Source organism: Chrysemys picta, chromosome 4 (genome assembly GCF_011386835.1).
Source record: "Chrysemys picta bellii isolate R12L10 chromosome 4, ASM1138683v2, whole genome shotgun sequence".
NCBI lineage: Eukaryota > Metazoa > Chordata > Testudines > Emydidae > Chrysemys > Chrysemys picta.
Genome location: NC_088794.1, coordinates 4881793 through 4896791, shown reverse-complemented (window position 1 = coordinate 4896791; position 14999 = coordinate 4881793). Strand labels below are relative to the sequence as shown.

General features: G+C 43.8%; 2 protein-coding genes across 2 annotated transcripts; both read right to left on the bottom strand.

The window, feature by feature from the left end:
- Window positions 1-3719: 3719 nt before the first annotated feature.
- Window positions 3720-4664, bottom strand: LOC135983470 (olfactory receptor 5W2-like). The gene has a single exon (XM_065595773.1). It carries the CDS (start codon window positions 4656-4658, stop codon window positions 3720-3722), a length of 939 nt encoding a protein of 312 aa, XP_065451845.1. The 5' UTR covers window positions 4659-4664.
- A 5746-nt stretch (window positions 4665-10410) lies between these two features.
- On the bottom strand, window positions 10411-11349 carry LOC101948127 (olfactory receptor 8U9-like). Its single transcript, XM_005314978.2, has one exon. It carries the CDS (start codon window positions 11347-11349, stop codon window positions 10411-10413), a length of 939 nt encoding a protein of 312 aa, XP_005315035.2.
- Between the last annotated feature and the right edge of the window lie 3650 nt (window positions 11350-14999).

The following is a 14999-nucleotide window of genomic DNA, read 5'->3' as shown; positions in this document are numbered from 1 at the left end:
GGTTAACACTGAAGAGCTCTGCTTCGTCTCTGCAGATGCTGCTACAAAAGATCTCCGAGCATGCCAGCTTCATTCTGATTCTTTTGTTCATTTTATTTATTTCCTATAATTTATAGTCCGTGAAACAGAGTTTAGGAATAAAACTGCAAAGCAACATGTGGGGGAAAGGATAGGACAAGAACTGATGGACTTCAATTGCAGCAAGGGTGGTTTAGGTTGGACATTAGGAAAAACATCCCAACAGTGAGGGTGGTTAAGCACTGGAATAAATTGCCCAGGAAGTTTGTGGAATCTCCACCATTGGAGATTTTTTAAGAGCAGGTTGGACAAACACCTGTCAGGGATGGTCTAGATAATACTCAGTCCTGCCACGAGTGCAGGGGACTGGACTAGATGAGCTCTCGAGGTCCCTTCCAGTCCTATGATTCTTTGACCTGACAAGGAGCCCTGCACTGGGAGGAGGGGGGACACCAGCCTGAGCACTGGGCAGGGCAAGAGACACACAGCTGCCTAGACTTGAGATTCAGCTCCACTGTACCCCCCACCACACACACAGTGCCCACTGCACACCAAACACACACACACACACAGAGTGCCCACTACACACACACAGCCAGACACTGAGCTCAATCAGAATGCAGAATAATCTCTACTGGGAAGCTGGGACAGCTGGAATATTTCCAACTAGCCTGAACAAAAACAACCGAAGGGGATTCTGCTGCCCTGGCAGGGAGATAGGACTGGATTTCCCAACTGGTCTTTTTGGTTGACAGCTTTTCTGAGGCCTGGTTTATGCTTAAAAATTAGATCAACAGAGGGAGGGGGGACTTTTCACACCCTGTGTGAGGCAGTTAGCTTGTGCTGACCCTCAGTGTAATTCTTTCATTGCCCGAGCTACTGCCTCTCGGAGACGTGGATTAACTACATCGAAGGAAAAACCCTTCCATCAATGTGGAAAGCATCTACATTATGGTGCTGCCATTGACCATAGCTAAGTCAATGTAATGGCTTTAATAGAGACATTCCCGGAATCGATGGGGGAGTTTTCCCCCTTCCTCTTCAAGCTATTTGTCTCTCCTTTTCCAATAACTCTTCTCCCTCCTTTGGTAAAGCTCTTTCCTGCTTTTGATAGGTAAATATGTTAAAAAAAGTTGACATTTCTCCTCTCAGGATAATTCCTTCCTTCCCCTCAAATGAATGTTTCATTTCAATTAAAGGCCCAAATTCTCTGAAACTGACTTGCTTGCCCATAACTTGCCCATAACTTGGTGGTCCCTCTTTGTTTTTCCTCCCTTCACTTACAATGAGTTGTGGACGGAACCAGTACCTGCTCAGAACCCTAAAATCAGACTTGGAGATGAGTCTTCCCCTGTTTGCTAACCACACTGACGTTACCCTTAAAACCTCTATAGTTGCTTCCTTGGGCAGCAGAAGTTAAATTTGGCTTTGATGACTTTGAAATTTGCTCCCTGGAACATCTTTGCTCCCAGGACAACAGGTGTGCACAGCACATGCAATTAATGTTTTTGCCATGTCTTTCCTTGTGGAAATGGAACACAGAGGGCCAGAGCATCAGCTGGTCTGGATCGCTGTCTCTCCCGTGAGGTCTTTTTAATATGATACAAAACTGAGGTGAATGTATTCCACTTTATTTGTTGGTCACCTCTCCAAATGTCTCTTTAAGTAAATTCCCAGCATTGGAACACAAAGCTGTCCAGAAATGGGTGAATTTCTTCAGGACTAATAATTTATGGTCAAAAACAATACCGTTTGGATTGACCTGAAACTATTCACAAATGTGTTACAAATTCTCCTAATAGCTTTGTCCCAGAAGAGTGTGTGTGTGCGGGGGCAGGATTTAGGTGCTGGTTGCAACATGGCCACTGTAGGAGGCAGTGATGGTCTTTCCCGTTGTAATTTTTAGCTCAGTAGTTGGGGTGTTAACCTGTGAGATGGGAGAGCCCGGTTCAGTTCCCCCTTCTGTCCAGTACTGGGCAGAGCCATGTGTGACACTGCACTCCATATGCATTACGAAAATATGTTTCTGAATATGACAAAATTGGAATATGCTTTATGCTAAGTGCCCCATGTAACATATCATTATAAAGACCGTAATCTACTAAGTGTGTTCATTCTATTTGTTTACATGGACTATTTCAATATCTGGAGTTAGGAGAATAAGATATAAACTTGTATCACTGATGGAGACATATTAAGTGGAGGCCATTAAGGGTGCTTCAGAAACAATGAACTGTGAATGGCTGTTTACCTGCAAGCCTTCCTGTGTACATGTGGGCCAACTCAGGAACAATGGAGACAGGGGTCTTACAGTGACATGTGACCATGTCACCTGATACTGAAATCTATCTTGAATCTGGTACTTTTCCGGGGGGGGGGGGGTTCCAAACAAAGGTTTTCCACCTTAAGGAAGTTCTATATAAAGTGGGAGAAGCAAACAATGAGTGTCTTCAGCTGGCTGAAGAGATGGTCTCCCTACCCCAGAGAGATACCTGCAAGCACCTGGGGAAAAAAAGGACTGTAACCACAGGGGTGGGTGACCTTTTCTGACCTGAGTCCAGCCTTTTCTATCTGACCTGAGAAGGATTTTACCTGAAGTAACAACTGGGGTGAGAAGTTAACATTAGTAACTGATTTCTGAGTGTATTAAGCTTAGACTTGCGTGTTTTGCTTTATTTTACTTTGTGATTTACTTTGTTCTGTCTGTTACTACTGAAAACCACTTAAATGCTTCTTTTTATACTTAATAAAATCACGTTTGTTTATTTATAAACTCAGTCTCAGTAATTGTTACCTTGGGGGGCAAACAGCTGTACATATCTCTCTTGCAGTGATATAGATGGTGAACATTTATCATGTTACCCTGCATAAGCTTTATACAGAGTAAAACGGATTTATTTGGGGTTCAGATCCCGTTGGGAGCTGGATGTCTGCGTGCCGGAGACAGGTATCCTGCTGGGCTGGTTTCAGTCTAGATCTGCAGCTTTGGGGTCGTGGCCGAGACCCTGGGTCTGTGCTGCAGCAGGCTAGCATGTCTGGCTCAACAAGGCAGGGTTCTGGAGGCCCAGGCTGGCAGGGAAAATGTGATCAGAGGTAATTTCAGCACATCAGTTGACAGTCCCAATGGGGGTCTCTGTGACCGAACCCATCACACTCTGCACTTGGGTTTCCTGCATTTCCAGACAGCATCCCAGCCCCTGAGTGATGTGCAATTCCAGTCTGGGTTGCTCTCAATCTCTCCTTTCAAAGTTGTTCTATTGTGGATAATAATTAAATGACCCTTGGAACAGAGACGTGAAGTTGAGCATCTCACCCTCCAGGTGCAGGGTGACCAGATGTCCCGATTTTATAGGGACAGTCCCGATATTTGGGCCTTTCTGTTATATAGGCTCCTATTACCCCACACCCCCGTCCCGATTTTTCACACTTGCTGTCTGGTCACCCTATCCAGGTGGGTGCCCCTAGCCACCACCTTATAGAATCAATCTCTCTTTCTGGACCTGTGATTCTTCCCGTATTTTGTCCACTGATCTCATTTGGGGCCTGCAGACCTTGTTGGAATACAAACAAATTAAAAATAATAACAATACAATAATGAACAATATTCCCACGGGCTCTGCAAAATTACATTGCAATGGGCTGGGAATTGAATTCACCTGTTTCCACTCCCCATCACTAAATGAGTAAAGAGTTAAACAGATTCAAGAATTGGTTAGGAGTTTATTCATTGCTCTCCTCAGGGCATCCTTCACCTCCGTGTTCCTCAGGCTGTAGATGAGGGGGTTCAACATGGGGATCACCACCATGTAAAACATTGAGGCTACTTTGTCTGTGTCCATGGAATAACTGGAGGTGGGACGTAAATACACGAAGAGGAGGGTGCCAAAATACAGTGCTACAGCAGTCAAGTGGAAAGTGCAGGTGGAGAAGGCTTTGCGCCAGCCCTCGGCGGAGCGGATCTGCAGGATGGTGGAGATGATATAGCCATAGGAGAGGAGGACAGTGACAAGGCTGCTCACTAGAATGCAGCTCATAAAAACAAACATCACAATCTCATTGATGCGGGTGTCAGAACAGGAAATTGCCAGCAGTGGGGGGATGTCACAGAAGAAATGATTGATGATGTTGGAGTTGCAGAATGACAGCCGAAATGTAAAACACGTGTGTATCATTGAATCCATCAATCCCACAGCGTACACCCCAGCCACTAGTTGGTTACAAAGCTGCCTGGACATGGTGACCGTATAGAGCAGCGGGTTACAGATGGCCACATAACGGTCATACGCCATCACAGCCAGCAACAGGCACTCAACATCTGCAAAAACAATTGAGAGATATAGTTGCACAGCGCAGGCAGTGTAAGAAATGCTTTTCCTCTCGGCTAAGAAATTTTGCAGCATCTTAGGGGAAATTATCGAGGAATAGCAGAGATCACAGAAAGACAAATTACTGAGGAAAAAGTACATGGGGGTGTGGAGTCGGGGATCAATGGTGATTAAGAAGATCATCCCCCCATTCCCCACCAGGGTGATACCATAAACCACTAGGAACACACCAAACAGGGGGACCTGCAGCTCCGGACGATCTGTCAGTCCTGAGAGAATGAACTCAGTCGCCTCTGAGTGATTTCCCTTTTCCATCTCCTCTGAACAGAGATCTGGCAGCTACAGAGATGTGGGCAGGTGGATGGTGCGGATGTTCACAGCTGGTCATTCCAGTTGTATGATAAAATACACACAGTGTAAATACACTGACACACAGGTTAATCATGCCCCGCATACGAAGACTCCTGTTCACTAATCCGAGCAGCAAACAGTGACTTGTGACTCTGCTGTAAGAGAGTGAAAGGGTGAAAATCGTCTCAGTCTGAAGAGATTATTTGTTAGCTAAAGAAGGGGTGAGAGTAAAGGAGTATCAATCTTTCTACCCTATTTGGACAAGGTGAGCTCTGTGGCTTGGCATGTCGGTTTGGGGTAAAGTTGCTTACTGTGCTAATTAAACTTTTGGGTATTTACTTTAGCCTGTATGAAAACCCAGAGACATAATGGAAAGCACTGGCTTTGGTGACTATGTAATTGCCTATTTTTTCCAAGCAAGGAGGTCACTCCTTTAGCTGAAGGGGTACGAGTTGGGGCTGAGGCTTTTAGTGCCGGAGGTCTTGAATTCAATACCTGTTGATAACCATGGTGTCTGTGTGTGTATGTGTGTGTGTGACTGTAATTCAGGACAATCGCACATACCTGTTGAGAAGAGAGAGAGCGACGTGGTGGTGTTTCCCCATCGACAGAAACTGCCAGTTTGGAGCATTCGGGAAGTTTTATACTGAGATGTGTGATCTATGGGACATGATTCCTGAAGCAACTGGGAATACCTGAGCTCAGAGAGACACAACACCTAATTAATGAGTTCAGTGAACCAAAGCCGCCCTCAGTGTAATTCATGCCCTGGGGATTAATTTGACCTACTCTTTTCTACTGTGTTATTAATGTGCAATTTCTACCAGAGTTACAGAGTATGAGGTTAGGGGTATATTTCATCCTGCTGTTTTCAATGCAAGCTGAGTGCTGCGTAGAGCTGATCCACAAAGGCGGTTTGCTTGTGGTCACCAAAATCTTTTTGCTAAAAACATAATATTTCTGCTTCAAAATACCACGGGGTTGCATCACATACCACACACCACCATGGGAGAGGCTCCCAGGCTGGACTATATCCCCCATGATGCATGATGGTCTCTCCTCTTGCTGAATGCCCTGGAACATCACCAGAGTCCCACAGCCATGGTTTAGGAGTGACAGAGTTTGACTTTTTTGATAAAAACCTTATAATTTCCAGGGAACAGATAATTTAATGGAAAAAATAGTTAAATGGAAAATCCGATTTCCCCTGAAAAAAAAACTTCTCAAGAAAAATTTTCCACCAGCCTTAGCAACCAATTTGGAATCAAAGGAACAGAAAGTTAGAAGCAGGTGAGAGATACTAATTGTTTGCAACTGTAGCTGATATCTTCTTAGTCATTCCTAGTTTCAGAATCACCTCATAATCCTGGCCCCAACAGGTGGAATGTAAAACTTGTAAGATATATAAGAGTACTCCAGATTATCTAGTTATTTATACCACGCCAATCACCATGGTATCCTATGTCCTTCCATTGCTAGGTTACTCCCCAAAATACAAAAGATAGGTTCACTCATTGTGCTTGATGGAGACCACATGATCAGCAGAGGAGCTCAGGAGGAGACCACAGCATGCTATGGACTTCTGCAGTTCACAAAACTATCCCTTTTGCATGCATATTATCTGCACTCAGAGCTCAGCTTTAAGATGCTAAATAAAGCTATGAGTTAACTAGAAATAGTCATGCTCTCATCGCAAATATTAATACAATATTTTTGATAATGTATGTTAAGTGATAAGATTGCACTTATCATGTTATTAATACATGTTCCAACCTGAGGCTGGCAAACTGGTCTTTCTCAAACATAGAAATGGAAAAGGGTATAGAATAGAGAAACAAACGAAGCCCAAAAAGGTGAGGAGAAACAGCAGGGAACATCCTTCTACATAGAGATTTTGACTTCCGGTACCCAGGTAGAAATGGTTCTCAAAGGGGGGATAGGACTCTAAAAAGAAGGGGTCAGAAATCCCAAGGCACACCTCTCTCTCTCTCTCTCTCTCTCGCTCTCTGTCTGCACATTGATACATTGCATTTGAAGGGATAAATGAAGCAGCCATTGGACTATGGAGGGGTCCTGCTCTAAGAAGTTTGGTTAATAAGACTGCTGAAAGCATGTGGTGAGGAAACATTTGCTTTGAATTTCACATCATTTGCTAACTTAAGTACAAGTTGAATTCTAACTTTATTTTTCTTGTAGCCATGTCTGACTTCTATGCCTCCTTATCTGTACTCAATTAAAATCTATTTTTGTAGTCAATAAACTTTGCTTTATTGTTGTATCTAATCCAGTGTGTTTAAATAAAAGTGTCTGAGAAACTAAGTTGCATGGATATTAGTGCTACTAAGGAAATAACGGACAATGTAACTTGTATTGTCCAGGAGAGGACTGGGCAGCACAGGATGTACATTTCGGGAGGGAAATCAAAGACTGGGGAGGGTGTTGGGGTCACCCTGCAGTATAACCAAGGGTGGTGAGAGCCTGAGTGTAACCCAACTATTCCTGCCCAGACTGCAGTTACACACACATGCTCAGGGTGTGATTTGTTTCTTTGTGGACCAGTTGGAAGCCACTTCAGCAAGGCATTGCAAGGTTGCAGGTGACACAGCTGTTGCTTAGTCTGGGTTGGACCCTGGTATGTCACAGCTCCCTCCCAATTCTTTTGTTAATTTTATTTATTTCCTAGAATTTATAGTCCTTCAAACAGAGTTTAGGAGTAAAACTGCAAAGCAATGGGGGCGGGGATGGGGGGGAAAGGATAGGACAAGAACTGATGGACTTCAATTGCAGCAAGGGTGCTTTAGGTTGGACATTAGGAAAAACATCCCAAGAGTGAGGGTGGCTAAGCACTGGAATAACTTGCCCAGGAAGGTTGTGGAATCTCCACCGTTGGAGATTTTTAACAGCAGGTTAGACAAACACCCATCAGGGATGGTCTAAGTAATACTTAGTCCTGCCATGAGTACAGAGGACTGGAATAGATGACCTCTCAAGGTCCCCTCCAGTCCTATTAATCGATGGTCTCAGAGGGAACCCTGCACTGGGAGGAGGGGGGATGCTTGTTTGAGCACTGGGTAGGGCAAGGGACACAAACCTGCCTATACTTGACATACAGCTCCACTGTACCCCCCACCACATGCACACACATGACATGGTGGTACCTCTTTGTTTTTCCTCCCTTCACTTACAGTTAGTTGAGGACAGTAGCAGTACCTGCCTAGAACCCTAAAATCAGACTTAGAGTTCAATCTTTCCCTGTTTGCTAACCCCACCCACATTACCCTTAATACCGCTGGAGCTGCTTCCTGGGATGACTTTGAGATTTGTTCCCTGAAGCATCTTTGCTCCCAGGACAACAGGTGTGCAAAGCACATGCAATGTTGTTGCCGTGTCTCTCCCTGTGGAAATGGAACACAGAGGGACAGAGCAGCAGCTGGTCTGGATCAATATCTCGCCCATGAGGTCTTTTGAATATGATACAAAACTGAGGTGAATGTATTCCACTTCATGTGTCGGTCACCTCTCCAAAAGTCTCTTTAAGTAATTTCCCAGCATTGGGACATGAAAATGTGTAGAAGTGGGTAAATTTCTTCTGGACTAATAATTTATTTCGAAAAACAATGCAGTTGGGGTTGACCTGAAACTCTTCACAAATGTGTTACAAAGTCTACAAATAGCCTTTTCCCAAAACAATGCGTGTGTGTGTGTGTGGGGGGGAGGATTTAGGTGCGGGTAGCAAAGCAGCCACGGGTAGGAGGTGGTGATGCTCCCTCTCTTTGTAATTTTTAGCTCAATAGTTGGGGTGTTCACCTCTGAGGTGGGAGTTCCTAGTTCAATTCCTCCTTCTGTCGAGTTCCGGGCAAAGATGTGCACTTGGGTTTCCTGTATTTCCAGAAAGCATCCCAGCCACTGAGTGGTGTGCTATTCCAATCTGGGTTCCTCTCGATCTCTCCTTTCAAAGTTGTTCTACGGTGGATAACAAATTAAATAATCCTTGGAACAGAGACATGAAGTTGAGCATGTCATTGCCCCAAACTACCAGTCTACAGAGTCATTCTCTCTTTCTGGCCCTGTGATTCTTCCTGTGTTTTATCCAAAATGCAACAGCTTCAATGGGAGAGAATGAGGCCATATCTATGCTACTGGCTAAGTCGGGACTACTGCGATAGATGAAATGGTGTTGATCGAGTAAGTCTGGGGAAGACATGTTAAGTTAATGGGAGAGGTCTCACCTGCAGAAGTCTGTACTCCACCTCTTTCAGAGACTATGTTCCATTATGGATCTTCCTCAGGGCCGGGCTACACTAACGCTGTCGGCTGATCTATGTTACACTACTTCAGTTACATAACTCTCCCGGTGACATAGCGCGGTGTGGACACCTCTGTAAGTCAGACCAACTTAGTCAACTTGAAGTAGCGTAACTGAGATCAACTTACAGCAGTAGCATAGAGCAGTCCTGAGAACGATGCAGGACAGAATAGGACCGAGTCGCCAGGGCATTGACGGCAATGTGGGAGACCCACTTTCAAATGGCGTCTCCCCATCAGACAGAGGTGGGATTGACCTGGATCTCCAACATCCCGCGGGAGAGATCTAATCACTGGGTTAAAGTCTACAAAGGAAACAGCGCCATTACCGCCTCTTCCATCCATTTCGTCATTCTGGCCCTACATTATCTCTGCTTTTACTTCGAAAAGTATCCAGGAAGGAAAGGAAATGTTCCATTTCTGGTCATGCTAAATATTTCCTTCGACCCCAAAGGAAATTTTTGTCAATGTTTTATATTTGCCAAGCATTTAGGGAATTTTCAGATTTGTTTCAGGTTGAACTGAATTTGTTTTTCAATTTTTTGTAACCCCCCATGAACTCGAAAATCAGCTATTGGCCCAGCTCTTTCCATTTCTCACTCACCGTAACCAGAGCTGTACAATTCCCATAACCCCTATTATTCAGAGTCCATAATACTTTCCAACAGAACGAAGAGTAAGAACTCACAGCTAACCTGCTCACGTGGTATAAACGTCTAGTGTCTGATATGACTTTTTCTTTCTGTTTTATTTATATGGTAGAGAAAACTCACCCTTTCCAGATTATTTTGTATTCAGTTCAGTGCAGATTCTCACAGAGGACGCGCACACACACCATGCTCTCTTTTGGAAATGTTACCCTTGTTCTTATTTGTTTTGTTGGTCCCTTAACTTAAAATAAAGGCCATTGTGATGGAAATCAGCTTTCTCCTCCACATGCATGGATACAAACCAGGTGACAATCTCTACAACAACCCCATAGGGGACATAAAGGGCTGCAGAGTATCAGGAGGGTGTGCAAAACTCCCTTTGGTTCAGCCATAGAAATCCCACACTTCATACTTGCAACTGCATAACGAAACTAAACCCACGACAAAGCAGAGGGAGATAGATTTGATGCCCCCCACTTCCTTCCCAATACAAACAGCTCTGTGCGTTCAAAGCACATCACAGATATTCACACATGTGCAACAGGTGGCTCAAGGAATTTTGCTGAGGCAATACCCCAATAAAGCCCCGATCTTAGTTGGGGACTTCAGGCCTTGTTGGAATACAAACAAACTAATAATAACAAGAATACATTAATGAACAATACTATTACGGGTTCTGTGAAATTACATTGCAATGGGCTGGGAATTGAATTCACCTGTTTCCACTCCCCATCACTAAACGAGTACTAAGTTAAACAGTTTCAGGAATTGGTTAGGAGTTTCTTCATTGCTTTCCTCAGGGCGTCCTTCACCTCCGTGTTCCTCAGGCTGTAGATGAGGGGGTTCAACATGGGGATCACCAGCATGTAAAACACTGAGGCCACTTTATCTGTGTCCATGGAATAGCTGGAGGTGGGACGTAAACACATGAAAAGTTGGATGCCATAAAACAGGACCACAGCGATCAAGTGGAAAGTGCAGGTGGAGAAGGCTTTGTGTCGACCCTCGGCAGAGCGGATCTGCAGGATGGTGGAGATGATATAGACATAGGAGAGGAGGACAGTGACAAGGCTGCTCACTACAATACAGCCAACGAAGGCAAACATCACAATCTCATTGATGCGGGTGTCAGAGCAGGAAAGCACCAGCAATTGGGTGATATCACAGAAGAAATGATTGATGATGTTGGAGCTGCAGAATGACAAATGAAGTGTACAAAATGTGTGTATCATTGAATCTACCACGCCCACAGCATATACCCCGGCCACCAGCCCTTTACAAAGCTGCCTGGACATGGTGACCGTATAGAGCAGCGGGTTACAGATGGCCACATAACGGTCATATGCCATCACAGCCAGCAACAGGCACTCAACATCTGCAAAAGAGAGAAAGAGATACATTTGCACAGTGCAGGCAGTGTAAGAAATGCTTTTCTTCTCGGCTAAGAAATTCAGCAGCATCTTAGGGGAAATCATCGAGGAAAAGCAGAGGTCACAGAAAGACAAATTACTGAGGAAAAAGTACATGGGGGTGTGGAGTCGTGGGTCAATCGTGATTAACAAGATCATCCCCCCATTCCCCACCAGGGTGACACCATAAATCAGTAGGAACAGCACAAACAGGGGAACCTGCAGCTCCGGACGATCTGTCAGTCCTGAGAGAATGAACTCAGTCGCCTCCGAGTGATTTCCCTTTTCCATCTCCTCTGAACAGAGATCAGGCAGCTACAGAGATGTGGGCAGGTGGATGGTGCGAAAAACCTGTCTCCTCTCTGTAGTGAAGTAAGTGATGATAAATGGAGATCAGTTTCTTAATGGACATAGGTACCCACTCAGGGAAGGGCTTAATCCACAGAGCCAGATGTTCACAGCTGCTCATTCCAGTTGTTCAATAAAATACAAACTGCATAAATACAATGACACACAGGTTAATCATTCCCCACACACTAACACTCCTGTTTACTAATCCGAGCAGCAAGATGTGACTTTTGTCTCTGCTGTATGAGTATCAGGGTGAAAATCATCTCACTCTGAAGAGATTATTTGTTAGCTAGAGAAGGGGTGAGATCAAAGGAGTGTCAATCTTTCTACCCTCTTTGGGCAGGGTGAGCTCTGTGGCTTGACATGTCGGTTTGGGGTAACACTTCCTTACTGTGCTAATTAAGATTTTTGGCATTTACTTTAGCCTGTATGAAAACCCAGAGACATAGTGGAAAGCACTGGCTTCAGTGACTATGTAATTGCCTATTTTTTCCAAGCAAGGAGGTCGCTCCTTTAGCTGAAGTGGTAGGAGTTGGGGCTGAGGCTTTTAGTGCTGGCGGTCGTGAATTCAATACCTGCTGATCACCAAATGTCTGCGTGTTTGTCTGACTCTGATACTGGACAATTGCACGTACCTGCTTAGAAGGGAGAGAGAGATGTGTTGGTGTTTCCTCATCGACAGAAACTGCCAGTTTGTCGCATTCGGGAAGTTTCATACTGAGATTTGTGATCTATGGGACATGATCCCTGAAGCAACTGGGAATTCCTGAGCTCAGAGAGAAACAGAACCTAATAAATGTGTTCAGTGAACCAAAGCCACCCTTGGTGTAACTCATGCTCCGGGGATTAATTTGGCCCACTCTTTCCAACTGTGTTATTACATGATGCAATTTCTACCAGAGTTCCGGAGTATGAGGTTAGGGATAGATTTCATCCTGCTGTTTTCAGTGCAAGTTGGGTACTGCGTAGAGCTGATCCACAAAGGGGGTTTGTTTGTGGAGACTGAAAGCTTTTGGCTGAAAACTTAACATTTCGGCTTGGAAATACCACTGGGTTGCATCTAATACCACACAGCACCAATCTCTTCCATGGGCCAGGCTCCCAGGCTGGACTATATCCCCCATGAGGCATGATGGTCTCTCCTCTTGCTGAACTGCCCTGGGACTTCACCAGAGTCCCACAGCCATGGTTTGGAGAGGAGGGGAGTTTGGCTTTTTTGATGGAAATCTGATAATTTCCAGGGAAAAGATAATTTCACGAAAAAAATTGTTGAATGGAAAATCCAATTTCCCATCCAAAAACCTTCTCTAGTTAAAATTTCAATCAACCTGAGAAACAAGTTTGGAAGCAAAGGAACATAAGGTTAGATAAAGCTGAAACATACTAATTGTTTCAGAATCACCTCATTGTCCTGGCCCCAATAGGTGGAATGTAAAACCTGTAAGACCTGTAAGAGTACTACACATCATCTATCTATCTATCTATCTATCTATCTATCTATCTATCTATCTATCTATCGCACGCCAATCACCATGGTATCCTATGTTCTTCCCTTGCTAGGTTACTCCCCAAAGTAGGAAGGATAGGTTCACGCATTGTGCTCGATGGAGACCACATGATGACCAGAGGAGCTCAGGAGGAGACCACAGCCATCTGCCCTCCATTGTTAATTTGGTGCTTCTCTGTAAAGCTGGAAATGACCAATGTTCCCTCTAATTTTTTCCATGCATGTGCAGATTGAATGTTGTTATGTGCAGCACCAATATTGAGGCCATTTATTGTGCATACTAAACCTAGATATAATGTATATTTTGAAATGTTCATAGGTATGGAGGAAGAAGAAAAAAGAATGTTAAGCAGTGCATCTTGTTAACTATCCCTTGTTTTAAGATGCTTATTGAATATGAAAAGAAAATCAACACTGCCCTTGGAGTACATGTATTTTATCATCCTTTCTAACAACTCAAGCTAGTAAACACAGTCAAATGTGGCGTACTGAAAACAGGTATATAAATAAATCAAAGTCATTATGGTCATTAAGTGAAAGCATACAAATATACACCAGAGGCCCAATTAAATAACCTACTCCTACCATAGACCACAATATCTTCAGGGGAAACTGCTCTCAAAAACGAAGCATCTGCGAGAACACTAGCATGCTACGGACTTCACAAAACTATCCCCCTTGCATACATATTATCTGCACACAGAGCTCAGCTTTAAGATGCTAAATAAATGTCTGAGTCAACTAGAAATGCTCTCACTGCCAATATTAATACAATAGTTTCTGATACTGGAAAGGAGAGTAAAAGGCATTCACTCGGGATTATACAATTTCTCTGGAATCTCAACTCTTAATTTGATTAATACTTCACACACACAGAACAGTAAAAATAAGTAATGAAGCGACACAGACAGCAAAACAAAGCCACAAACAAATAAGTGACAACAGTGAAAATATGAAGGGAAGTAAAACATCAAGTGGTTGATGATGGGTATTTTAAAAGAGTGTTTAGGACCCACTCAGTGCAAGTGTAACAGAGCCCTGTAGAAACAGGTGAAGTTCTCCTGGTTTCACATTGTGTGTGTCACCAAGTTAAAAACTTGGAGTAGACGGACTCATTACGTTTTTACACGCCCTGCAGGACATTAACACATGGCTTTGGAGTTTGCAGAGAGATCCCAATTTCAAAGAGCTTGCAAATAAGGTCTTTATCCTACAAAACACCTAGTACCTCCACCAAACCTAGTGCTGCTTGCTACTTAAGAGTCAATGGGAATACTGTGAAAAGCCAAAACTATACCAGATAGCAAAGAATTGGCCTTAATGGTTTCCAATACCTCTCCCCAAATAAATGCTAAAACATAATGGAATTCACTTGTCAAGAGAAGTGATTTCCATTACTTTTTAGCCTTTGTTTGGGGAGAGCTGTCTCTCTCCTGCACCACGGCAGCCACCGAGCTGGGGCTGGGAAGGAGGGACATCTGTCCCCGGCAGTCACAGCCTTTATTTGTTGGTCACCTCTCCAAATGTCTCCTTAAGTATTTCCCAGCATTGGGACACAAAGGTGACTAGAAATGGATGAATTTCTTCTGCATTAATAATTTCTTGTAAAAAAAAATACCGTTTGGACTGACCTGAAACTACTCACAAATACGTTAGAAATACTCCTAATAGCTTTGTCCCAGAACAATGTGTGTGTGCACGGGGATGATTTAGGTGTTGGTCGCAAGATGGTCACCGTAAGAGGTGGTGATGGTCCTTCCCTTTGTAATTTTTAGCCCAATAGTTGGGGTCTTCACCTGTGAGGTGGGAGGTCCAGGTTCAATTCCCCCTTCTGTCCAGTGGTGGGCAAAGCTATGTGTAACACTGCACTCCATATGCTTTATGAAAATATGCTTCTGAATATGACATAATTGGAATATGATTTATGCTAAGTGCCCCATGTAACATACCATTATAAAGGTTATAATCTACTAAGTGTGTTCATCCCATTTGTTTGCATGGACTATTTCTATGTCTGGAGTTAGGAGAATAAGATATAAACTTGTATTACTGATGGAGACATATTAAGTGGAGGTCATTAAGG